General features: G+C 50.4%; 1 protein-coding gene across 3 annotated transcripts in view; it reads left to right on the top strand.

The window, feature by feature from the left end:
- The window catches only part of DNAH2 (dynein axonemal heavy chain 2), an 87,907-nt gene that overhangs the window by 24,925 nt on the left and 39,521 nt on the right, over window positions 1-23,461 (top strand). For all 3 annotated transcript variants that reach the window (XR_013376620.1, XM_077892768.1, XM_077892767.1), the window contains 27 exons: window positions 5,535-5,681; window positions 6,493-6,649; window positions 7,104-7,343; window positions 7,613-7,801; window positions 8,002-8,149; window positions 8,609-8,801; window positions 11,272-11,472; window positions 11,561-11,717; window positions 12,081-12,255; window positions 12,651-12,814; window positions 13,822-13,983; window positions 14,086-14,189; window positions 15,757-15,913; window positions 16,054-16,136; window positions 16,252-16,432; window positions 16,816-16,954; window positions 18,398-18,615; window positions 18,892-18,993; window positions 19,321-19,446; window positions 19,739-19,849; window positions 20,088-20,276; window positions 20,639-20,742; window positions 20,838-21,027; window positions 21,545-21,725; window positions 22,410-22,537; window positions 22,850-23,002; window positions 23,254-23,379. Coding sequence is in view for 2 of the 3 variants with exons in the window: in XM_077892768.1 (XP_077748894.1) it covers window positions 5,535-5,681; window positions 6,493-6,649; window positions 7,104-7,343; window positions 7,613-7,801; window positions 8,002-8,149; window positions 8,609-8,801; window positions 11,272-11,472; window positions 11,561-11,717; window positions 12,081-12,255; window positions 12,651-12,814; window positions 13,822-13,983; window positions 14,086-14,189; window positions 15,757-15,913; window positions 16,054-16,136; window positions 16,252-16,432; window positions 16,816-16,954; window positions 18,398-18,615; window positions 18,892-18,993; window positions 19,321-19,446; window positions 19,739-19,849; window positions 20,088-20,276; window positions 20,639-20,742; window positions 20,838-21,027; window positions 21,545-21,725; window positions 22,410-22,537; window positions 22,850-23,002; window positions 23,254-23,379 (4,225 nt within the window). In the remaining variant the exon portion in view is untranslated. The remainder of the gene's footprint in view (window positions 1-5,534; window positions 5,682-6,492; window positions 6,650-7,103; window positions 7,344-7,612; window positions 7,802-8,001; window positions 8,150-8,608; window positions 8,802-11,271; window positions 11,473-11,560; window positions 11,718-12,080; window positions 12,256-12,650; window positions 12,815-13,821; window positions 13,984-14,085; window positions 14,190-15,756; window positions 15,914-16,053; window positions 16,137-16,251; window positions 16,433-16,815; window positions 16,955-18,397; window positions 18,616-18,891; window positions 18,994-19,320; window positions 19,447-19,738; window positions 19,850-20,087; window positions 20,277-20,638; window positions 20,743-20,837; window positions 21,028-21,544; window positions 21,726-22,409; window positions 22,538-22,849; window positions 23,003-23,253; window positions 23,380-23,461) is intronic.

The raw sequence follows: 23,461 nt of genomic DNA, 5'->3' as shown, positions 1-23,461 counted from the left end.
GCATCCCACTGAGTGGGATGTGTTCCTCCTAGGGTTCCAGCTCAACATCAAGATGGTATCCTCCAAGTTCCTCCCATCGACTGATGCATTACAATTTGACAATATGCCTTAAAGTTTTTTGAAAATCTTGTCAGGATGACATTTTGATGTGGTGTTGGGTAGCGCGCACACACAAGTTTGAAGAACACAGGAGGATATGTTCATGTAGCCAGAAGCGTTCCCATATGTACTCAGACCCCTCTGTCCTTCCAGTGTAGCTATAATGCAAGTTTGGGGTAGGTCACTGTTTAGCTTAACATGACTCTGTTAGTCCCATTTACTGCCGCGCAGAGGAATTTTGTTATAAGTCTTCCCTTGCTTGTCTGATCTTTGCCCTTTTCAGAATTGACAATTGCCTTACTATTTTTGTGAGCACATTGTTTGCTATTGTTAATTCTCCCAGACTGGTAATATTTTTCCTCACTCTCTGACTGGTAAGGGAGGTTATGGATTTCATATTTTAGCTACCCCTGCTAGAACTCCCTTTCCTCCTGCATCGGTGCAGTTGGTTGGTTTTGAGGTCTGCTATATCAGGGTATCAGCCTGGAGCTTCCCTGCTGAGCCTCTTCTCTCGTTGGATTTCCTGTTTCCTTTGTCTTCCTCTTTCTTGGTTTATGCCCTCTTTTTGGCGGAGTGCACTCTTTAGTAGCTTTCTGGGAAATGGTGCATGGGAGGCAAATTTTTTGTGTTCTTATGTGATTGACCACAATTTTTTCTCCCCTCCCCTTATAGGACATTTGGCTGTATTTGGAATCCTAGATTGAAAGTAACTTTCCTTTGTTTTGACCTCTCTCTTTTATCTCTTTTATTCTGGAGACTTCCCTTAAATGCCTGGTGATCTACTGTTCGTTCACATGTGAGAGAGGCCTATTCACTTGAAATATAACCCTCTACAAAACTTCAAATGTGATATTCTTTTTTTTTTTTAATTTATTTATTCATGAGAGACACAAAGAGAGGCAGAGACACAGGCACAGGGAGAAGCAGGCTCCCTGCAAGGAGCCTGATGCGGACCCTGGGATCACACCCTGAGCCAAAAGCAGACACTCAACCACTGAGCCACCTAGGCATCCCATGATAATATTTCTTATATTATTATTTCAGTCCTTACCTGTAGAGAAGACACAAAATATTCTGGAATTTTTACCTCATGTGCTTCCAAGTGGCATTTCAGTAATATTCAGAACCCAGAGTTTCATGAGAGCATCTCCAGGTTGTGGGGCTTTTGATTATGATTTAAAAATGCAATTTCCTTTAAAAGAGAGAGAGAGAGAGAGGGAGAGAGAAACCACACAGATTTTACAAATCATGTGATTTTTATTCAAGCATTTTTTTTTAAGAATTGAAGCATTTTTAATTTTGAAAATATTCTTTTCAAAAATTTGAAAATTTGAAAATTTCAAATTTTGAAAATTTTGAAAATTTTCTTCTGGCGTTTTATGATTTTATTCTTTACATGTAGATGTTTGATCCATGTGAAACTTATTTTGGTGTAGGGAGAGAACTGCACATGTGACTGGGTTGTTGTGTTTCTTAATCCCCAGATGACTAGCCAGTTGACCCGATCTCATTTATATAACATAACAAATTCCCATTGAGAGTTGTGTCTATTTCAGGACTCACTTTTCTGTCCTGTCTGTTCTGTCTGTCTGTTCATATGAAGGGACCAAACTGCTTTAATTATTGACCTCATTCCTCTCCCTTTGCAGAGTTTTTGGGGATATTTTTAATATTTATTTCCCATAAGAACTTTAGAATCAATCTGTTTGGTTCCAAAAATAGTTCCGTTCCTATTTTTATAAGAACAAGGATTGGGTTAAATTTATAGGTTAACTTAAGAAGAATGAACATGTTTAAGGTTTGAATCTTTCTACCCAAGAATAGCATTTTTCTTTCAATGTATTTAAATCCATATAAAATGTCTATAAATAATTTTTTCCATATAAATTGACTAATTGACAAGAGATATCATAATATATATAAATTTGCATAAAAATGTTATATATAAAGAATTCTTGTTAATTGGTTAATTTTTGTATTTTATTTTTATTGTTTTAATTGTCATGGGTCTCTTTTCCTCCATGATAATGTTTAACTGGTTATGGTTTTTATATTGAAAACTTTGATTTTGGTACACCTGAGCATCCATTGCCATTTAGCACCACGCCTGAGCTACAGGTGCCTTGGAGGTAGAATTTCTGTACTTTGCTTGACTCTAAAACTTGAAGGAGTTGGTAGTCAGTTGGATGCTGGAAGGTGAGGCTGAGGGAGACACTTGGCTCTGGTTTAGGGTGTGGGACAGGGCTATTCACAGAGACAGGAGCTCCCTGCATGCATCTGCTCTGCAGATGATGAGTTTGTTTCTGGACACATGGGAAGTGCTTGTAGGCCAAGGTGGGGAGATATCTAGAAGGCAGTTGGGCATACAAGTCTAGAGCTCATGTTAAGCCAAGTAGATCTGGGGGGTCAGCAGCTTCTAGAAGGCAGCTGAAGCCATGGGCATGGACAAGATCACCCAGGGAGAGCGCTGGATGTGAAGAACATCTAGGAGCCTGCACTGAAGGGAAGTGCAGGGCAAGCAGATTCTTCCCCGGGGTCTCCAGGGCTTAGCTGGGTGGGATTTCCAAGGGATTCTAGAACAGAAGTATCCTTGTACTGAAAGGCAGGGCAGAGCACAAGAGCATGTCCGAGGAAGGCAAGGCAGGGTGGAGTCCAGCACGAGGTTAAGGCCTGTGGAAAGAGGAGGGAGGCCCAGGCCCGAGGAGGCCTGCGGGGTTTGGGGACAAGGTGTCCTGGAGAGACTTGACAAAGTCAGTTGTGCAGGCGAAGGGGGCAGCTTTCGGGACAGAGGAGCTCGTGAGGACAATTCTGTATGGAAGGTGCACAGTAAAGGGGAGTGTGGGAACGCCTGGGTGGCTCAGTAGTTGAGCATCTGCCTTCAGCTCAGGTCGCAATCCCGGGTTCTGGGATGGAATCCTGCATTGGGCTTCCTGTGAGGAGCCTGCTTCTCCCTCTGCCTGTGTCTCTGCCTCTCTCTGTGTGTGTCTCATGAATAAATAAATAAAATCTTTAAAGAAGGTGGGGGGGAATGCAAGGTAAGGTACCTGCAGGGGAGATATGTTGTCCAGGGTGGGGGGGCCGTTTTTGGTTTGTTTTTTTCAAGATGCTAGAAACTTGGCCTTCCTTGACTGTTGATGGGATGGAACCGGCAGGTTGTGGAGAGTGGGAGGGGATGCTGTCTGAGGAAGCAGGAGGAAACTGTGTTGGGACACGGAGCCCAGGAAGAGGCCTTGGCCTTAGGTGGGAAGAGGGGCTCTTCTGCCCTAAACAGGTGAAGCCTTGGTGTGACACAAGTACATGGGCTTCTGGGTTTTATAGCCTGAAGTACATGGAGTCTCCTGGTGGATTCTGTATCTGTGATGTAGGAGGTGAGCTTTCTGCAGAGATGGGGCAGGACAGGCCTGAGAGGGTGGGGAGGTGCTGCTGGCAATTGCCAAGAGAACAGGAGGGAGGACAGGGTGGGGAGCTCCACACAGGACCCTGGGGGGATGGCAGCAGATTTAGCCTGGGTCGGGGTTCCGCCAGGTGGCTTACACTAAAGAGCAAGTGAGGAGTGGCAGGAGGGCCAGGAACATAACAGATGGCAGGGTCTGTGCAGGAGGAGGCAGCGATGGGAGGGGACACACAGGCTGGAAGGGAGCCCGTGGTCAGTGGTCTGAAGATCTTGTGAGGTCAAGGAACTGGTCCTTTGGGAGGGCAAGTGCTGGAAGCGAGGAGGAAGCTGGGCTCAGGCGGGGAGGGGTGTCTGAGGGCTGATCTCTGAAGTGGCGGATGCAGGACACGGGAGTGACAGCCTGACAGCCGGGAGGGAAGGGCCAGAACTCCCTGGGTAGGACAGCCACGTGAGCAATGCAGATTTCTCTGGGATTGCATTTAACAAAGGAACAAGAAACAGCTGAAAGCGATTTTAATCCTCAATCCAGTATTGCCCCAAATATTCTCATTCCAACATATAATTAATATAAATATAAACATTATTATTTTTAAAAGATTTTATTTATTTATTCATGAGAGACACAGAGAGAAAAGCAGGTTCCCTGCAGGGAGCCCAATGCGGGACTCAATCCAGCACCACAGGATCACACCCTGAACCGAAAGGCAGACGCTCAACCACTGAGCCACCCAGATGCCCTACTAGAAACATTATTAATGGAGGGTTTTCTATTCCTTTATTCAGAAGAGTCCTCTCTGCCTTCCATCTCTGTGTCTTTTTCTCTACTTTCCAAGAGATTTCTGTTGATTTCATTGTTAATGGGTTTGTTGGTTTGTTAACATCCTGTTATCCTCTTGAACCTCCGAGAGCTCTCCAGGTGTTCCCTTCTGTAGCATCTGGGGTTTGGGTCACGGATGCTCTTTTGTCTCTTTTCTCTCTCTCAGGATATTCACAGGTTTTTTTTAGTTTTTTTTCTTGGTGTGGGATGGCCCTTATCCTTCTGCATGGCCCCTGTCCCCTTGTCTCTCCTCATAGTTGCTTTGCTTCTGTTTGTTTGCTTTGGCTTCTACCTTCCTCTGCTGGTAAGGACAGAGCCCAGTGTTTTGTGATCCTTGGTTGTCCATCTTCAAGGGCAGGGAGCTGGAGAGTGGTTGGGAGCTCTCCTGAACAGGTCGTGGGGTTTATCACCTGTGAGCTTCACTGCAGGCTTATCCGGTGGGCTGTCTTGAGGGGACTCCTGAGGTCACCATCCTTGGGACTCGCCTCTCAGCTGGGCCAGAGGTCACAGAAAACCGTCTTCCAGACTTCTTTCTGGACACTGGTCAGAGCTGCCCGAGTGCCCATTGCTGGGTGGGAAAGAAGGCCGGTGATCTTAACATTCAGTGTGCACATGGGCCCGTCACGCCCCCTCCTCTCACTACACTTCTTCCTTCTGCTGGACTTGGGGTCCCCAGTCCAAGACCCTCTGTCTGCCTGTCTCTGCAAAGCATCTCCAGACAAGAAGACTTCCATCTAATGCTGGGGTGAGGAGGGTACTTGCTTAACTGTGCAGAATAATGGAGGGGGGCCAGGGGACAGGTGGGGAACCATTTCCACAACCTTGGTGTTGCGGTCCCACCTCCCCTTCCTGAGACACTTGGAGACACCACCCTGGGCATGGAGTGGCCAGGAATGGAGTGGAATGGAGTGGCCTCTCCACTGTCTCCATGGCCGGCTGAGGATGCTGGTTCTGCTCCTTAGCCATTGGCCTCTCAACTTCCAATCTGCCTGGAAGGGAGCTTATGCCCTAAACACACCAGAACCCCCTTTCCTCTTGTAATGGTTTGGGGAGGGCAGCAAAGGTCCGTGAGTCCAGCCAGCCTCCTTTTACCTGGAGGCGTTGCTTCATTTCCTATGTCTAACCCTCTCCGTGCCTCCCTGGCCCACTGCCCTGGTGCCCCTGCTGGCTCCTGTCCAGGCCCCAAAGCATTTCCCAGAGTTGCCTGGCTCTTTTTTCCCTGAGGTCCCTGCTGATTCTCTTTGTGGAGATTGACTACTGGGAACGGCTGCTCTTTGAGACGCCCCATTATGTGATGAACGTAGCTGAGCGTGCAGAGGACCTGCGCATTCTTCGGGAAAACCTGTTACTGGTGGCTCGAGACTACAATCGGTAAGGCTGCAGTCCTCAGCGGGCCTTCTGCGTGTGTTCTGGGCCTCGTCTGCGTCTTATCTGTCCCGTGATGTCATCTATCTCCTGTGGGATCTATCCTTTACTTTTTACCATCTCAAGAAAATTCTTTCTCCTACTCTCTCATGTGGCCCTGTGATTATTCCTGTCCCTTGCACTTTTGTCTTCTAGCTTCAGGGTAGAGGGCAAAACAACCCAAACCAGGTCCTCTCCAACCTCACAGGGCACTGGGACCATGTGTACTGTGGGCCCGGGTCACTTCTAGGAGTGAAGGGGGGGGGCATTAAGATTGTGGGCACGAGATAACATCTGCTTCATTGAATCGAGGCCACACAGGGACCCCTTCTCTTAGTACCCTTGATACTTATCTCTGGAGTGAGGCTTTGCTCTGGGTTGAGTGCCTTTCTCAGCCCCATTAAGGTCCAAGTGGGTGGAGCAAGGAGTGGAGAAAGCATCCTTATTTGGGTGTCCAGAACCGCCCTGTCCAGCATAGCAGCCACTGGTTGCACATGGCTATTTCTATTTTAATTAATTAATTGGAATTCAAGAAAATTTTAAAATTGAGTCCCTCATTGGCACAGGCCACGTTTCAAGTGCTCCACAGCCACACACAGTTAGTGGTGACTATGTGTGGGCAGCACAAATTGTAGAGTGTTTCCACTACCACCAGAAGTTTTATTGGAAAGCACAGTTCAGCCTTGTGAGCTTCCAGAGTTCTCCACCAGGTCTCCTGTTGTGGAGGAGAGACCTGTAGAGCTTGTCCCGCCAGCTGCTGGTCTCCTCTCATGCACAGGATCATTGCCATGCTGTCCCCAGATGAGCAGGCCCTCTTCAAAGAACGTATCCGGTTCCTGGATAAGAAGATCCACCCTGGACTCAAGAAACTGCATTGGGCCCTGAAGGGGGCCAGTGCCTTCTTCATCACAGAATGCCGTATACACGCCAGCAAGGTGGGTCACAATCATGGGCCTCTGGAGGTTGGTGAGGCTCACCCAAAGGTCGCTGCATGGATAATCAGTACCTGAGTCTTGGCTAGTGCTGGAGAGACCAGGGGGTGGTGGGAAAGAAGCCAACTGTGCTTATAGAAGACTTTTATTTATTTTTATTTTTAAGATTTTATTTATATATTTGAGAGGTGCTCACGCTCAAGTGTACATGAGCGGGAGGAGGGGCAGAGGGAGGAGAAGACTCCCCGCTGAGCAGGGAGCCCAACACATGATCATGACTCAAGCTGAAGGTAGATGTTCCACCAACTAAGACACTCAGGTGCCCCAGGACTTCTATTTTTATTTCTAATCTCAGCAAGTCTAGTGATAGGACAGGTGGGAGGCTAGAACTAGGCCCAGAGGGTTCCTTCCCAAACTGAGCACCCCTCCCACACCCATGTGTGTGGTCTGCCTCTAGGTGCAGACCATTGTGAACGAGTTCAAGGCCTCCACTCTGACCATTGGCTGGCGAGCCCAAGAGATATCCGAGACGCTGTTGGTGCACATCAGCAACAAGCGGGTGTATAGAGACCTGGAATTTGAGGAGGACCAGCAGGAGCACCGGACAGCTGTGCAGCAGAAATTGATGAGCCTGCACCAGGATGTGGTGGCTATCATGACCAACTCCTACGAAGTCTTCAAGAATGATGGCCCTGAGGTGGGGGGTCCTGGTGTCAAGGCTTTGGGGCTGGGTGAGGCCCCTGGTGCCATCAGAACTTTCTCTCGGTTCTTCCCTCCTACTTTTGGTGGGTGCTTCTCAGATGCCCGGCTCTACTTTTGGGTGCACCCAGCCTTCAGTCTTGCAGACCTTCTTCCTTTGGGACTCAGAATCCTACCTTTTTCTTTAGCTCGTTTCCTTCCCTTCTTGCTGGTTCCTATTCCCCAGGACCTGCCCCATCTCCCCTGAGGGTTTCCCTCTCCACCCAGATTCAGCAGCAGTGGATGCTGTACACAATCAGGCTGGACCACATGATGGAGGATGCCCTACGCCTGAATGTGAAGTGGTCGCTACTAGAACTGTCCAAGGCCATCAATGGGGATGGAAAGACCACACCCAACCCACTCTTCCAAGTCCTGGTCATTTTGCAGAATGACACGCAGGGAGGTGTGGCACAGGTGAGGACCTTTACTCCTCATGTTCCAAAACTCTCAGACTCTGTTTTCAGTTTCCCTCAACCCTTAACCTCAGCCCTTAGCTGTGACTTCATCTTATGGCCCCTCCAGGGCTGGTTCTGAGGTGTTCAACCTTACCAGCCCTGAGGCTGGTCTCTTCCAGCCAGGCTAAGGCTCTCTCCCCTGTGTCCCCTGCCCCCCAGGTGGAATTCTCACCAACTCTGCAGACTCTGGCAGGTGTAGTCAATGACATTGGCCACCACCTCTTCTCCACCATCTCTGTCTTCCGCCACCTCCCAGAAATTCTCATCAAGCGCAAGTTTCATCGTGACCCCATCCATGTAATCGTGGGTGAGTGGGCAGTGGGGAGGGCACTGGGTGCAGGGGCATCAGAGACTTAGGGATGGGCAGAGCCAGGAGGAGAGGCCAGGGAAGATGCTGGGACACATGATGTTTCCAGACACATGATGCTGGGAAGGCCAGGTTTGGGGCCAGATCAGGGACCAGACTGGGGAAGGGAGCAAGGGTGGCAGTCAGAGTGGAGAGTAGGAGACCAATGCTCAAGGACTTTGGGATTAGGGTGGGAGATTAGGAAGGATGAGTTTGGGACTGGGGCAGGATAGGAGGTGCCCATCTGAATCCTAGGCTGGAGTCTTATTTTTACTTTCCACCTCTCCCTCTGTTCATTAATGTTCATGTTTGAGCCAAATTTCTTTTGGGATGTGGTGAGGAGGGTCCCGTGGCCAGCACAGAGGCTGGAGCTTGGGTTGGGCTGTAAGTGAGTGAGAAACATTTTGCTGGTTCTTGAAGAGCGAGATGAGGACATCAAGAAGATCCAGGCCCAGATCAGCAGTGGCATGACCAACAACGCAAGCCTACTACAGAATTACCTCAAGACCTGGGATTTGTATCGGGAGATCTGGGAGATCAACAAGGATTCTTTTATTCGCCGCTATCAGCGTCTCAACCCCCCTGTCTCTTCTTTTGATGCTGACATTGCCCGGTAAGGAGTCATGGTGGCTGTGAAGCTCTGTCTCTGTGAAGTATAGAATCCTGGGAGGAGGTCCAGGCCTACAAACCTTGGAAGAGGATTGGGGTAGGGAGAGCTGTAGAAAATTTGTGTCCTCAACTATGGGAGAAGATCAGGAGCTAGAGCATTGGACCTTTGTTTTTGTTGTTGTTGTTGTTTTGTTTTGTTTGTAAAGATTTTATTTATTCATGAGAGACACACAGAGAGAGGCAGAAGGAGAAGCAGGCTCCAGGACCCCAGGATCACGACCTAAGCCAAAGGCAGACGCTCAACCACTGAGCCACCCAGGCACTCCAGGACCTTTATTTCTCGTGGGGTGGGGACCACATAAGAGCTGGACAAAATTTAGGGGAAAAGCCTTTGTGTGTGTGTGTGTGTGTGTGTGTGTGTGTGTGTGGAGGGGTCACCTACAGGGTCCTGGTGGGAAAGAAGAAACATAAAGTTTTGAAGGGTGAGAAGCGAGCACCTCGATTTTAAGAAGGCAGATTAGAGGGATCCCTGGGTGGCGCAGCGGTTTGGTGCCTGCCTTTGGCCCAGGGCGCGATCCTGGAGACCCGGGATCGAATCCCACGTCGGGCTCCCGGTGCATGGAGCCTGCTTCTCCCTCTGCCTGTGTCTCTGCCTCTCTCTCTCTCTCTCTCTCTCTCTCTGTGACTATCATAAATAAATAAAAATTAAAAAGAATTAAAAAAAAAAAAAAAAAAAAAGAAGGCAGATTAGAGTTTCATTGAAGATCATTCCTGAGTCTTGGGCAGCCCAGGTGGCTCAAGCAGTTTAGCACTGCCTTTGGCCCAGGGCCTGATCCTGGAGACCCAGGATCGAGTCCCACGTCAGGCTCCTTGCATGGTGCCTGCTTCTTCCTCTGCCTGTGTCTCTGCTTCTCTCTCTCCTCTCTGTGTATTCTCAGAAATAAATAAATAAAATCTTAAAAAAAAAAAAAAAAAAAAGAAGATCATTCCTGAGTCTTGCTCTGAGCTCCCATCTCTCTGTCCTCTCTTTATTCACTCAGTAAACCCCACTGTGTCATGAATGGGAAGTGAGGAATAAAGAAATGAACAGGATTTTCTTTTAAGGGATACAGCCCAGTAGGGAAGGTGAAGGTGTCCCTGAGAGAGCAGCAGCAGTGGTGTCCTGAAGATGCTTGAGATCCCAGCCCTACCCCTCATGGGCTGCGGCACCACAGGCAGGTTACTCTGCTCTCTGGGCCTCAGATTCCTGGGGAGCAGATATGACCCTTCCTACCTTTCAAGGTTGTGAGGTCATGAAATCTATGTGAAAGCACTTTGCAAACTCTAAAGCACTTTGCAAACTCTAAAGCACTTTGCAAACTCTAAAGCACTGTCAATTGTACTCATTATTCAAGTGTCAGTGTGATAAGGACTGTAATTAAGGCGTACAGAGCATCAGCACAGGTCAGTGGAAGGACAGAGCACTCCAGCCAGGACATTAGGAGAGGCTACTTGGAGGGAATGGCTGGGGCTGGGCTTTATGGAGTGGGTAGGATTCCCACAGGCAGAAATGGGCAGTGGGAGGGCATTTCAGGTAGAGAACATGATGTGAGAGAGGCATGAAGGTGATAACATGTGCATATGCTCACTGAGCAGTGAGTGTTCTAGAACACAGGGGCGGGAAAGGAAGGGCGCCCAGGGATTTATGTAGAGTAGACAATGTAATTCTCTTGACAGCCTCATGACATGGGTTCTTTTATTATCACCATGTGATAATAAGAAATAAGAAAGTGGGGGGATGCCTGGGTGACTCAGCAGTTGAGAATTTGCCTTTGGCTCAGGGTGTGATCCCAGGTTCGGTGATTGGGTCCCGCATCAGGCTTCCTGCAGGGAGCCTGCTTCTCCCTTTGCCTGTGTCTCTGCCTCTATCTGTATCTCTCATGAATAAATAAATAAATTCTTTTTTTTTTAAATTTTTATTTATTTATGATAGTCACACACACAGAGAGAGAGAGAGAGAGAGAGAGGCAGAGACATAGGCAGAGGGAGAAGCAGGCTCCATGCACTGGGAGCCTGACGTAGGATTCGATCCTGGGTCTCCAGGATCACGCCCTGGGCCAAAGACAGGCGCTAAACCGCTGCACCACCCAGGGATCCCTAAATAAATAAATTCTTAAAAAACAAGAAAGTGGGGCCCAGACAGTTTCAATAACCCATCTGAGGTCATGGAGTTAGGGAGCAGCACTGGGTACTCAACTCAGATCCTCAAGCCTTGAATGCCAGAGTCTGACTGCTGCCTAGTAGGCAGGGATTGGGAAAATGATACGATCCCAGCCATATGGCTGGAGTGGATTGAAATGGGAGACCCAAGGAGCACCCTGCATGGGTGTAGGGGTAGGAAGCCAGCACTTGAACTGGCAACAGGGCAGTAGGCTTGTCTGCTAAAAAAAAAACAAAAAAAAAACCCACCCTCATGGGGACATGGGCCCTTGCAGCTACACGGAGGTTGCCAATAACGTGCAGAAGGAGGAGACGGTCCTCAACATCCAGTTTGTGCTGCTGGACTGCTCACACCTCAAGTTCTCACTGGTGCAGCACTGCAATGAGTGGCAGAACAAGTTCATGACTCTGCTCAAGGAGATGGCAGCCCGGCGCCTCCTGGAGCTTCACACCTACCTGCGGGACAATGCAGAGAAGTATGGGTGCTGGCACAGGGCAGCAGGAGTGCGGGAGGGCAGGCCTGGTCCCTTCTGCTCACCAACATTCTCTTTGGCCTGACTTCAGAATCAGCCATCCCCCACAGACGCTGGAGGAACTAGGGGTCAGCCTGCAACTCATGGAAACCCTGCAGCATGACCTGCCCAACCTGGAGACCCAGATCCCCCCCATACATGAGCAATTCACCATTCTTGAGAAGTATGAGGTGCTAGTTCAGGAAAACGTGAGTTCCCATGGCAGACGGTCTGCTGGAGTTGGGCCCATACCAGCCATGGATTTGGGGAAAGAGTGAACCCCCACATAGCAGGCCCTGTGCCACCAGGAGGGGCAGCAGAGAAGTGATCTGGGCAGAAGTTGTGAGATTCCAAGGCCTCTGAGAGAGCCAAAGACCTCAAATGATATTTTGGGTCAGGTGATGGGTTCCTCTTTGTCCCAGAAGCTGTGGCTTCATGTCTTTGGGCCTCACTGCATGTAGAACATGGTCACAGACTCTGGTCCACAGGGTCAGAAAAGAACCCTTAAGAGCATAGGTGAAGAGGACAGACCTTCTGCTCGTGGCTCATCATCCCCTCCTTCATGTCCTCAGGTCCTGGAGATGCTGGACAGTCTCAATGGGGAGTGGGTCATATTCCAACAAATCCTGCTGGACAGTGAGCAAATGCTGAAGAAACACAAGGATAAATTCAAGACAGGCCTCATCCACTCAGCTGATGATTTTAAGAAGAAAGCACATAATCTTCTGGAAGACTTTGAATCCAAAGGTACTTTGTTTTTGACCCCTCCCTCTTTACCGCTGTTTTGACCCAATCTTTCAAAGCCTCATTCTCTGGGAGATAGGGACAAGGATGAGCAGAGGAAGGCTGCTGCTGGGGAGGGATAGAGGCCTGGCACTGCTGTCAGCGACACACTGCCCAGTATTTCTTTTCCATGTTTTCTTTTCCATGGCCCACCATCTCTGATTCTCAAGTCACAATTAGGAGTTTTTCCTAAGGCTAATCATTGTTCTTTCAATGCATTCCCTTGTTTTCCTGCCCACCTCTGTTGTGCAAGGCAAGAAGGGAGATTTACCCACAAAGAGTCAGGAGAGCCATGATGATCCCCCAAAAGGACAATGGCCTCAAGCAGGAACCTGAGCTTCACCTTGAATTTCCCACAGGCCCCTTCACCAGTAATGTGGGATATCAGACGGCCCTAGAGCAGATCGCCCAGGTGCGGGCCATGCTCAATGCCATGCAGGAAGAAGAAAACAGCCTCCGCTCCAATCTGGGCATCTTCAAGATCGAGCAGCCAGCTTCCAAGGACCTGCAGAACCTGGAGAAGGTGGTGTGCTGGGCGAGGCCCCTGTGGTGAGCGGGGCTGGGCGCTGGGAGCAGGAGCCTGGGGTCTGAGGGCCCAACCAGGAAGATGGGAGCGTGAGAACCTTAAAAAAAAAAAAAAAGGAGGTAAAATTCAGAAAGCAAGATAACCATTTTAAAGCAAACGATTTAGTGGCATTTTGTACATTTTACGATGTTGTGAGGTCATCAGCTCTGGCTCCAAAGCACTTTTATCACCATGGAAGGAAACCTACAGCCCTCTCCCCTCAGCCTCCCATGACCACTGATTCATCTTCTGTCCATGAATTTGCCTGCCCTGTACATTTCATATAAATGGAACCACACAATATGTGGCTTTTTCAGATCTGGCTTGTTTGACTCACTATAATGTTTTGGAGGCTCATCCACATTGTTGCACACGTTGGTGCTTTGATCCTTTCTATGGCTGAGAAATCTTCTGTTGTGTGGACATTTGGCTCGTTTCTACCTTTCAGCTGTGTAGCTGCTATGAACGTGTGTGTTCTTGTATCTGCCAGCGGCCCCCTCCCTGTTCCCGTGGGTGCAGCCATAGGAGCAGAATTGCTGGGTCAGGAGGCAACTCTGCACTTAATCTGTTGTAGAGCCATCAAGCTCTTTTCCCCAGGAGGGCAGTGTTTTATGCTCCCCCCAGCACCAAGTGAGTGCTCCTAATTCTCCACATCCTCATCCACACCCACCCCATGCCATTTCTTGGCCTGGTCATCCTGCTGGGTGTGAAGTGGTATCTCAAGGTGGCTTTGATTTGCATGTCCAACTCTTGGCAAATGATATCAAGGATCTTTTCGTGTGTTTGTCTCTTGACAAGATCCTAAGGCAAGTGAGTAGGGAAAAAGTTTGAACTGAGGAGGCAGCCCTACTATGTGGAGGGAAAGCCTTCTTAGAATGAGAGGAGCTGTGGACCTAAGTGTCATCAGCGGGGAAGAGGGCAGGTGTTCTGTCACTTAATGCACCTCTCTGCTCTTGGCCATGAAGGAGCTGGATGCACTCCAGCAAGTCTGGGAGATCACACGGGACTGGGAGGAGAACTGGAACCAGTGGAAGATTGGCCAGTTCCTGACCCTACAGACAGAGGCCATGGAGACTATGGCACATGGTCTGTTCCGCCGCCTCACCAGATTGGCCAAAGAGTACAAGGTGTGTGGAGGGTGGAGGGGGAGCAGGAGGTAAGCCTGCTGAGGAAGGGGGACAGTGTGGGGACAGTGGTCAGGGCTTCTGATGCCTCTGATTTTTGCCCAGGATCGCAACTGGGAAATTATTGAAACCACTCGCTCCAAAATAGAGCAGTTCAAGAGGATCATGCCTGTCATCTCGGACCTTCGAAACCCAGCCCTTAGAGAGAGGTGAGGCTGCTCCTCTGCTTCTCAGGGTCATCCCCTGGCCTGGGCCACCACCTGGTGATGCCCACAGACACACACCCTAAGGAGGCCTTCACTTGGGCCTGCCCAGTCCTCTGTCTCATGCATCGTCCTGGGTTTTCTAGCCTTCTTGGCTCCTTCCCTATTTCCTCCCCCTTGCATCTCCCTCGCTTTATGTCTTCTGTCTCCAAAAGGCTTTATTCTCTTTTCAAAAAACGATTTTATGGGATCCCTGGGTGGCGCAGCAGTTTGGCGCCTGCCTTTGGCCCAGGGCGCGATCCTGGAGACCCAGGATCGAATCCCATGTCGGGCTCCCGGTGCATGGAGCCTGCTTCTTCCTCTGCCTGTGTCTCTGCCTCTCTCTCTCTCTGTGACTATCATAAATAAATTTAAAAAATGTTAAAAAAAAACCGATTTTATTTATTTGAGAGAGACAGAAAGAAAGTGAATATGGGGGGGCGGAGCAGATGGAGAGAGAGAATCTCAAGCAGACTCCCTGCTTAGCATGGAGCCCGATGCAGGGCTTGATCTCACAACCCTGAGATCATGATCTAAGCCAAAACCAAGAGTTGGATGCTTAACTGACTAAGCCACCTGGCACCCCTGGAAGGTTTTCTTTTTTTGTAGCCAAAAGTATCTCTTTCTTTCATGGTTTTTGCTTTAGGTCTTTGTTGAAGAAAACCTCCCAGATTTCTTTTTAAGCATTTAAAAAAAAATTTTATTTATTTATGATAGTCACAGAGAGAGAGAGAGGCAGAGACATAGGCAGAGGGAGAAGCAGGCTCCATGCACTGGGAGCCCGACGTGGGACTCGATCCCGGGTCTCCAGGATCGCGCCCTGGGCCAAAGGCAGGCGCTAAACCGCTGTGCCACCCAGGGACCCCAAACCTCCCAGATTTAAACATGCACTCTTTCTGTACTTTCCTCTAATACTTTATAATTTTATTTTGCAAGTTTTACTCTTTTGACGTGTGTGGAATCCATTACATTGTAGAGGAGGCCTTTGAAGCCACTGAGAACAGAATAAACTCTTTTATAAGTGGCATTTTAATAATTATCCATTTAGAAGGAAAAAATTTCATTTCTTACCCATTGCATCCAGTACAGTGATTTTGATAGTGCTTTACCATTAAGCATCTGGTGGTTATGTACAACCTGACTACCTCACCTGCTTCAGTTGTTCAAGCTCCCCTAGGCTCAGCTTCCTTGGGTCCAAAAGGAAGAACCAAAGTTCCTCCTTTGCAGTGGATATGTGAATTAAATGGGGCATTTCATGCAAAGTGCTTGGCCCTGTGCACGGTCTACAGTAAACCTGCAGTGATCAGTCTGAACTCCCTTCCTAGAGAATCAACACCTTAATCTCTCACCTCCTTACAGTGCCTAAGATCGCATCTTAGGGCCTATGTAGTAAATGTGTGTTGAATCGTGAATAAATACGTAAATGGCGTATTCTGTCCCAATGGGAAAAAGAAAATCTGCAGATTGATGCGAACACTTTCTAGTAGATTTTGATATCGGGCCTCATGACCTGACCTTCTGTCCCTGGCCACAGGCACTGGGATCAGATCAGGGACGAGATCCAACGGGAGTTTGATCAAGAATCTGAGAGCTTCACCTTGGAGCAGATTGTGGACCTTGGGAGGGACCAGCATGTGGAGAAAATTGGGGAGATCTCTGCATCAGCGACCAAAGAACTGGCTATAGAGTTGGTATGACTGATTCCCTTCCCACAGCCCCCATTCCCTGAGTCTTCTGCAGCCAGCTTTTCAGGATCCAATGGCCTCTCTGAGTTCTGTTCCCCCTAGGGACTAAAAACAGGATTGTTCTGTCCCCCAATTTCTTTTCCCAGGCTTTACAGAACATTGCCAAGACCTGGAAGGTGATTCAGCTGGACATAGTGCCCTATAAGGATAAAGGCCATCACCGACTCAGGTAGTGAGGGCCTCAGGGTGGCAGGGCAGGGGACAGGCTGCATGATCCGGGCTGCATAGCCTCTGGAGGTTTGGCACGTGGGGATGGACTACAGTTCTGATGTTTTCTACTGCAGAGGCACAGAGGAGGTGTTCCAGGCATTGGAAGATAACCAGGTGGCCCTGTCTACCATGAAGGCTTCTCATTTTGTCAAGGCCTTTGAGAAGGACGTGGACCACTGGGAACGTTGCCTCTCCCTCATTTTGGAGGTTGTTGAGATGGTGCTCACGGTGCAGCGCCAGTGGATGTACCTAGAGGTCAGGACTCCCTGCCTGAGCTGCTCCTGTAAACCACCTTTACTCCTTTCTCTGCATATGACCTATATATTGGCTCTACTGGCCATGTTTTCCCACCTCTCAAGTCATTTTTTCCCTGGGCCCAAGTGTCTGAGTCTTAGTGATGACCTCTCAGGTTCAGTTCCCTCCTTGAGCAGCCAGCCTTAGCCCTTCTTCCATTTTTCTTCTTGAACCCAGGATCTGGCCTCCCAGCCCCAACTGTCCTTCCAGAACTTGGGCATCTTGCCTTTGGTTCTAATGCTCCTTACCTTCCACTTAGCTGTCATTCCTCGTCTGGGAGTGGAGAGCAGAATGTGGGGAACAGGTGAGAAACAGCCTCTCATCCCCAACTCTTGGCCCCTCAGAATATCTTCCTTGGAGAGGACATCCGTAAGCAGCTGCCTAGTGAATCAGCCCTTTTTGACCAGGTCAACAGCAACTGGAAAACCATCATGGACCGGATGAGCAAGGACAGCAATGCTCTCCGGAGCACTCACCATCCAGGTCTGTTGAGCTTCATAGCCTCTTGTCCTGACAGAGGCTGGGTTGATGCTGAGTACGTGTGATGTTGTGTCCACATGCTTCATTTATTGAGAGGCTGTGGTACCTGGCTTTTGTACCAGCACCATCATTGCCTCTTCTGAGCATGAAATAACAGTTTAGTGAGTGAAATTCAACAAATACTTGGGTGGAGTAAACTAGTGGGATGGCGTGTGAGGAGGTGAAAGAGAGACATACACACAGAAAGGCTGGTTGGTTTTGGTAGAGTGTGAGGAAGTGACTCAGGAAGTGAGGTCTGATGATGGATGCCAAGCGTGGGCATCCTGAGGAGAAGAGTTCTGTCACAAGGTTCAGAAGACACCTTTGTTTACCCTTGGGCCAACTTAATGATTTTTCATTTTCCCAAGAACCTTGGGTATATGTATTTAAAAAGCCTTAATTTTAATTATTCTGATAAAATATCTGCATCAGGATATGCAAAGTTGAGTGACAGCATGCATTTGTTAGAAAATAATATTTGAGATCATTGGCAAAATTACATTTTGGAACAATTTATAAGCAAAGCCAGAGAAACAAGTATCCCTTCATTGAGCACAAGCACCAAATTCATCTCACCCACTGCTACTGAGTCACCCTGTGATCTTCAGGGGCCACGCAGAGGCCCAGCAGCCCATAGACTTTGTACTTGAAGGCACGAGGATCTCCTCAGAGTTTGGATTCCAGGGCATTCATATTTTCTCCAGAAAGCTAGAAACTGGGAAAACAAGGGAATAAACCAATCAAAACCCAAAGCTTGGAGGAAACTAAGATTATTGAGAACCTGCAACCGTGAATCTGTTTTTCTTAGAACCTGGAATTGTTCTTTGGGGTAGATACTATTACCATTTAACCCATAAAGAGGTAAAAGCTCAAACAGACGTGCTAGTTAGTGAAAGGGCAGCAGTTTGAATGGCCATCTCTGCCCCTCTGTCTAATGCGCTTTTCACTCTACCTGAGGGACACTGGTGCCTGCAGACTTCTTTCGATGTGTGCATATGATATATATTGAAATCAAATGATCTAATTTGTTGGATTGTGCTCATGCGGAACAGGCTCTAATATCCAGCTCTTGAGGTGACTGGCTGAGCTGGAGGGATGGAACTGTCATTGTAAGACTGAAGGGAGATGACATGTCGCTATATTAGTGGAATCCTGTATACCGTATAATTAATGCATAGTGTAAAAAATGCAGACTAGTGTACAATGGACACTTGATGATTAATTAATGAAGAGGATGGGCTAAGCGGGATAGAGTGATTTGGAGACACTTCTCTGCTTCTAGCAACCATTATAGCAATGTGTACCCCAATATCCAAGAGCTGGCAAAGTGGGTACAGTCACACACTCCAGATCCACTCAGGGCCATGGTAAAGGGCCCTCAAATGTCATTCCTTGCTCTTATTCCAGGCCTTCTGGACACCTTGATAGAAATGAACACAGTCCTGGAAGATATCCAGAAGTCTCTGGATATGTATCTAGAGACCAAGCGCCATATTTTCCCCCGTTTCTACTTCCTGTCCAATGATGACCTCCTGGAGATTCTGGGCCAGTCCCGCAACCCAGAGGCTGTCCAGCCCCACCTCAAAAAATGCTTTGACAACATCAAACTGCTGAGAATACAGAAGGTCAGCAGAGCCAGCCAGGATGGGATGGAGGGCGGGGGAGAGACAGTGATGACCTAGAGGTACTCCAGGCCTTGGAGGGGACTGTCCCCTCCCAACAGGAGGGGGACATGAATGATTCTGGATTACCTGGGACAGAACCTTTTAGAATTGGTTAACTGATTGGTTAACATTAGGGTTGGCGGGAGGAGCAGAGACTACCTTCACAGGGCCCAGGAACTTCTAGGTGGATATCATGAGTGTGCAGGCCAGACCATTAAGAGCTTCCCATTTTTATAGGTTGGGGGACCCAGCAGCAAATGGGAAGCTGTAGGAATGTTCTCGGGTGATGGCGAGTACATTGATTTCCTCCACCCAGTACTTCTAGAAGGGCCCGTGGAGGTGAGTGGTAGTGAGGGTCTAAAAATCTAGCTGACTCTTCTTCCCCTTGGAGAGTTTGCTTGGCTCTGTGAGGAGAGAACCTTTCTGTGAAGGCACATTGATCACTTTCCCCCCTCCCACCTGCCATTGCTAAAAACCCTAAGCTCTCCCCTGAACCTGAAAAGCAGACAGCCTGCCCCCTAGCCTCCAGGTCCCTCAGGGATCCTAGCCAGCTGCTGCCTAGCCTGGGCTTGTCTCTGGGGCCCAAAGCCTTGGAGTCCCGTTTCCTAAACCCCTGCCCTCTGGGGATGCTTGTCTCTGGCCCAAGGCCCTGTCCCCTCCCCCCAGTCCTGGCTTGGTGATGTGGAACGGACCATGAGGGTAACCCTACGGGACCTTCTCCGGAACTGTCGCCTGGCCCTCAAGAAGTTTCTTAACAAGAGAGACAAATGGGTGAAGGAATGGGCTGGCCAGGTGAGCTGGGGTCAGCAGAAACCGGGGAATAAGAAAGGGCTGAAGGGGAGCAGCAAATGTCAAGACAGAATGTTGAGTCTCACCAAATGCAAGCTTCTTGCCCCTGTTCTGGGCAAAGGCCTTGCCACCCTGAGTGCTAGACGCTTAGCTCCTGCCTGTAGGCCTGTGCCCCATACTTCAAAGCAGATGAAGTGTATGGAGAGAGGAGTAGCACCGGGCACAGAAAGAGGCAGGGGTTTGGGAGCTGGGCTGCGGGGGTGACCAGCAGATCCAGCCTCTGCATGTGTCCCAGATGGTGATCACTGCCAGTCAGATCCAGTGGACGGCAGATGTCACCAAGTGTCTGCTGACAGCCAAGGAGCGAGGAGACAAGAAAATCCTCAAGGTCATGAAGAAGAAGCAGGTGTGGAGCCCTATGGGTCAGAGATAGGGTCACAGCGAGGGTGCCTTGTGGCAGAAGTCTGGCGATGAAAGTCTGGGAGGCTCAGAAGGGCACTTTCCTGGTGGATGTTGGGGGTCAGGAATCTCGGGGGTTTGGGATCAGCGCTGGGATGGGAAGTCGGGTGAGGCTGGGATGAGGTGTGGTCAGGGTTTGGTTGCCTTGCCCCCTCTGCTTTCTTCCCCGCCTCCTTGTCCCACAGGTGTCGGTGCTGAACAAGTATTCGGAAGCCATCAGGGGGAACTTGACCAAAATCATGCGGCTGAAAATTGTGGCGCTGGTGACGATAGAAGTCCATGCCCGGGACGTGCTGGAGAAGCTGTACAAGAGTGGCCTCATGGACATGAGCTCCTTCGACTGGCTCAGCCAGCTGCGCTTCTACTGGGAGAAGGTGCTTGCGGGCCTCATACTTTAAATCACCTTCTCTTGATGCCATGGTACCCTAACCCCATCCTCGGTCCCACCACGGTAGCCTAACCTAGTTCCTAACTCTGGTTCGTCTCCTGGATCAGGAGTAGCAAATCATTCTTTTGGTGGTGCCCACCATGACTGTCACTTGACTGGGCCCAGAGAGACTGCAGGCAGCTGCTGTGTACATTGGGGAAGGGGGTCGTGCAGCATGAAACCCACTGTTCATCCGGGCCATGAACCCTCCGCAGTCCAAACAGAACCCCTGTTCTTGTAATGGTAGCCTTCCCGCCTCCCAGTCGGCCCTCTGGCTCCTGCAAGCACCCCCCGCCCCCGTTTCTCCAGGATCTGGACGACTGTATGATCCGCCAGACCAACACGCAGTTCCAGTACAGTTATGAGTACTTGGGCAACTCTGGCCGGCTCGTCATCACCCCCCTGACAGACAGGTGGGCTGGGTGCCATGACACGGTGGCGGGGCAGGGCGGCAGATGCTGTGGGGATGCTGCTAGGAGTCTGACCCACTCTTGCCCTCAATTGGCAGGTGTTACATGACGCTGACCACAGCACTGCACCTGCATCGGGGGGGCTCCCCTAAAGGTCCTGCAGGCACAGGCAAGACGGAGACCGTCAAGGATCTGGGCAAGGCGCTTGGCATATACGTCATCGTGGTCAACTGCTCCGAGGGCCTGGATTATAAGTCCATGGGCAGGATGTACTCAGGCCTGGCCCAGGTCCATACCCCGAACCCCAACCCAGAGGCCCCATATGTATGGTACAGTCCCAGAAGGTCAGCTAAATCCCAGTGCAATTCCCTGCTTTGTCACATCCACCACCTCATCCTTCAGGTCATCCCCTCAGGTCCCTGTGCCTCCCGGAGCTTCGCTCAGGCTTAATTTCTGCTTATTTGAAAACCTGAATGATGTCAGGGCTCAATGAGGTAGCGCATATCAACCGGTTCAGGGAACAGGCTTCCGTGCTCACAAATTCCCCACCCTGGGCTCTTCCCAGCCCCCACCTGCTCTAGCACTCTCTGAGATTGTCCCGTCTGGCCAGGAAGTTCTGGCCATAGACTGCCATGGGGCTACATGCCACCCCACTGCCCTCTCCCTGGCCAAGCACAGATGTTTTAGAGACCCCCACACCCATCAGGACATTTCAGGCAGGCTATGCTAGCCACGGTTCCCAGTGCCTCCCCATTGGAGGGGCCACTACTTCTCTGGCCCCAGCGACTCTGCCTCCCATCCACAGACCGGCGCCTGGGGCTGCTTTGATGAGTTTAACCGCATCAACGTGGAGGTGCTGTCAGTGGTGGCCCAGCAGATCCTGTCCATCCTGTCTGCCCTGGCCGCCAGCCTCACCCGCTTCTACTTTGAGGGCTTTGAAATAAACCTGGTGTGGTCCTGTGGGATCTTTATCACCATGAACCCTGGTATGGGGTGGGGAGCGGAACTGGGTGTCCAGGGCAAATAGCTGCATGCTGCCCCCCTCCCAGGGAAGCATGTTTAGCCCAAGTGGAAGGTGGCTAAGGACAAGAAAGCATGATAGGAGGGTAAACATCCAACTTTCTGGAGGAGGGGAGGCAGTCTTCCTGGCTGCCCTAAACGGGTGGATAACCATTTGTGTCTACACCCACCCCAGTCCTCTGGGATACTTTGCCATCCCCCTGCTGGACCTGCTCCCTAAGTTCTGGTCGACCTGCCACCCCTTTTGCAGACATGAGGGATCTCCACAGAATGCAGAGGATTCTGTGCTCCCTAGGATGGGCCCTGGGGAGGGATCTGCAGGGCCAACAGGAAGGGGCTCAAGTACTGAAATGAGTCAGAGAGATGGGTGGTGAGGACACGGGCTGCCGTGAGTTATGCACGTGCTCGGAGAGGTGGGAGATTGTCAGCTCTGTGATCTGAGTTTGAAACAGGGCCGCGTAGAAAGGAAGGAGAGGACCAGGGATTGGACTGAGCCCCCGCCCCCCCCCGGAGGAGGGGAGACCCTGGAGCTGGAGCTGAGGAATCAGGGGGGGGGCGGGGGGCGAGCTAGGGTTGGGGAGAACAGGGCCGAGTGAGAAGTGGGTCTGTGGGGAGTGGTCTGGGTTCTAAATAAACTCACTGTTTTCCAGGCTATGCTGGTCGCACGGAGCTGCCGGATAACCTGAAATCCATGTTCCGCCCCATCGCCATGGTGGTGCCTGATTCTACTCTTATCGCAGAGATTATCCTCTTTGGGGAGGGCTTTGGCAACTGTAAGGTATGCCCTCGATGTCCTGGCATTGATTATCTTGCTTCCCTTCCACGGTGACTCCCACACGGAGGCGCCCCAGGAGACTCACAGCCGGCCTGTCCTCCATGGAACGTCTTGGTTGCTGTCCATGGGGTGCAGAGGCCTCCCCTCGGTCAAGTCCCTGATCCGTGTTGCCACCATTCCCAACATCTTCTCCTTGGGATTGTCCACAGGTTGCAGCCAGCCACCCTGCATCCCAGGGCTGGCTGCTAATAGTCCCTGTGGAGGCAGGAGGCTGCTGGGGAGGTCGAGATTTCCCTCTCTGTGTTCCTTCCCCAGATTCTGGCCAAGAAAGTGTACACACTCTACTCGCTGGCTGTGCAGCAGCTCTCCAGGCAGGACCACTATGACTTTGGCCTGCGTGCTCTCACGTCCCTCCTGCGCTACGCCGGCAAGAAGCGCCGCCTGCAACCGGATCTGTCTGATGAAGAGGTAGATCGGGGCCCCAGCCCTTGGGCCATACCCTCCACAGTCACTGGTCCCCTGGTGCCTCCACCAAAGCTCTGCAGATCCCTTCCCCAGATCAAGACCCCCCCACCCTTCTGCCTGTTCCCCACGTTGCCTGTCATACTGCTGACGACTCACTCAGGTGTGTGCCTTGTTCAGCCCTTTACAGAGGGAGGGCCTGGTGGGTGCCTAGGCCCTGGTTCCTCAGGCCGGAGGCTTCATCTTTCCCCATCCAGGTTCTGCTGCTCTCGATGCGGGACATGAACATTGCCAAGCTAACCTCGGGTGACATGCCTCTCTTCAATGCCATCGTGCAAGATCTGTTCCCCAACGTCGAGCTGCCTGTCATTGACTACGGCAAGGTATCTGCTCCTCGTTACCCTCACCGACCTCACATGGGCATGTGGGTGCAGGTGCTGGATGCTTGGCTCCCAGGCCCTGTTC

The sequence above is a fragment of the Canis aureus genome, chromosome 3 (assembly GCF_053574225.1).
Source record: "Canis aureus isolate CA01 chromosome 3, VMU_Caureus_v.1.0, whole genome shotgun sequence".
NCBI lineage: Eukaryota > Metazoa > Chordata > Mammalia > Carnivora > Canidae > Canis > Canis aureus.
This window is presented reverse-complemented; position numbering and strand designations above follow the sequence as displayed.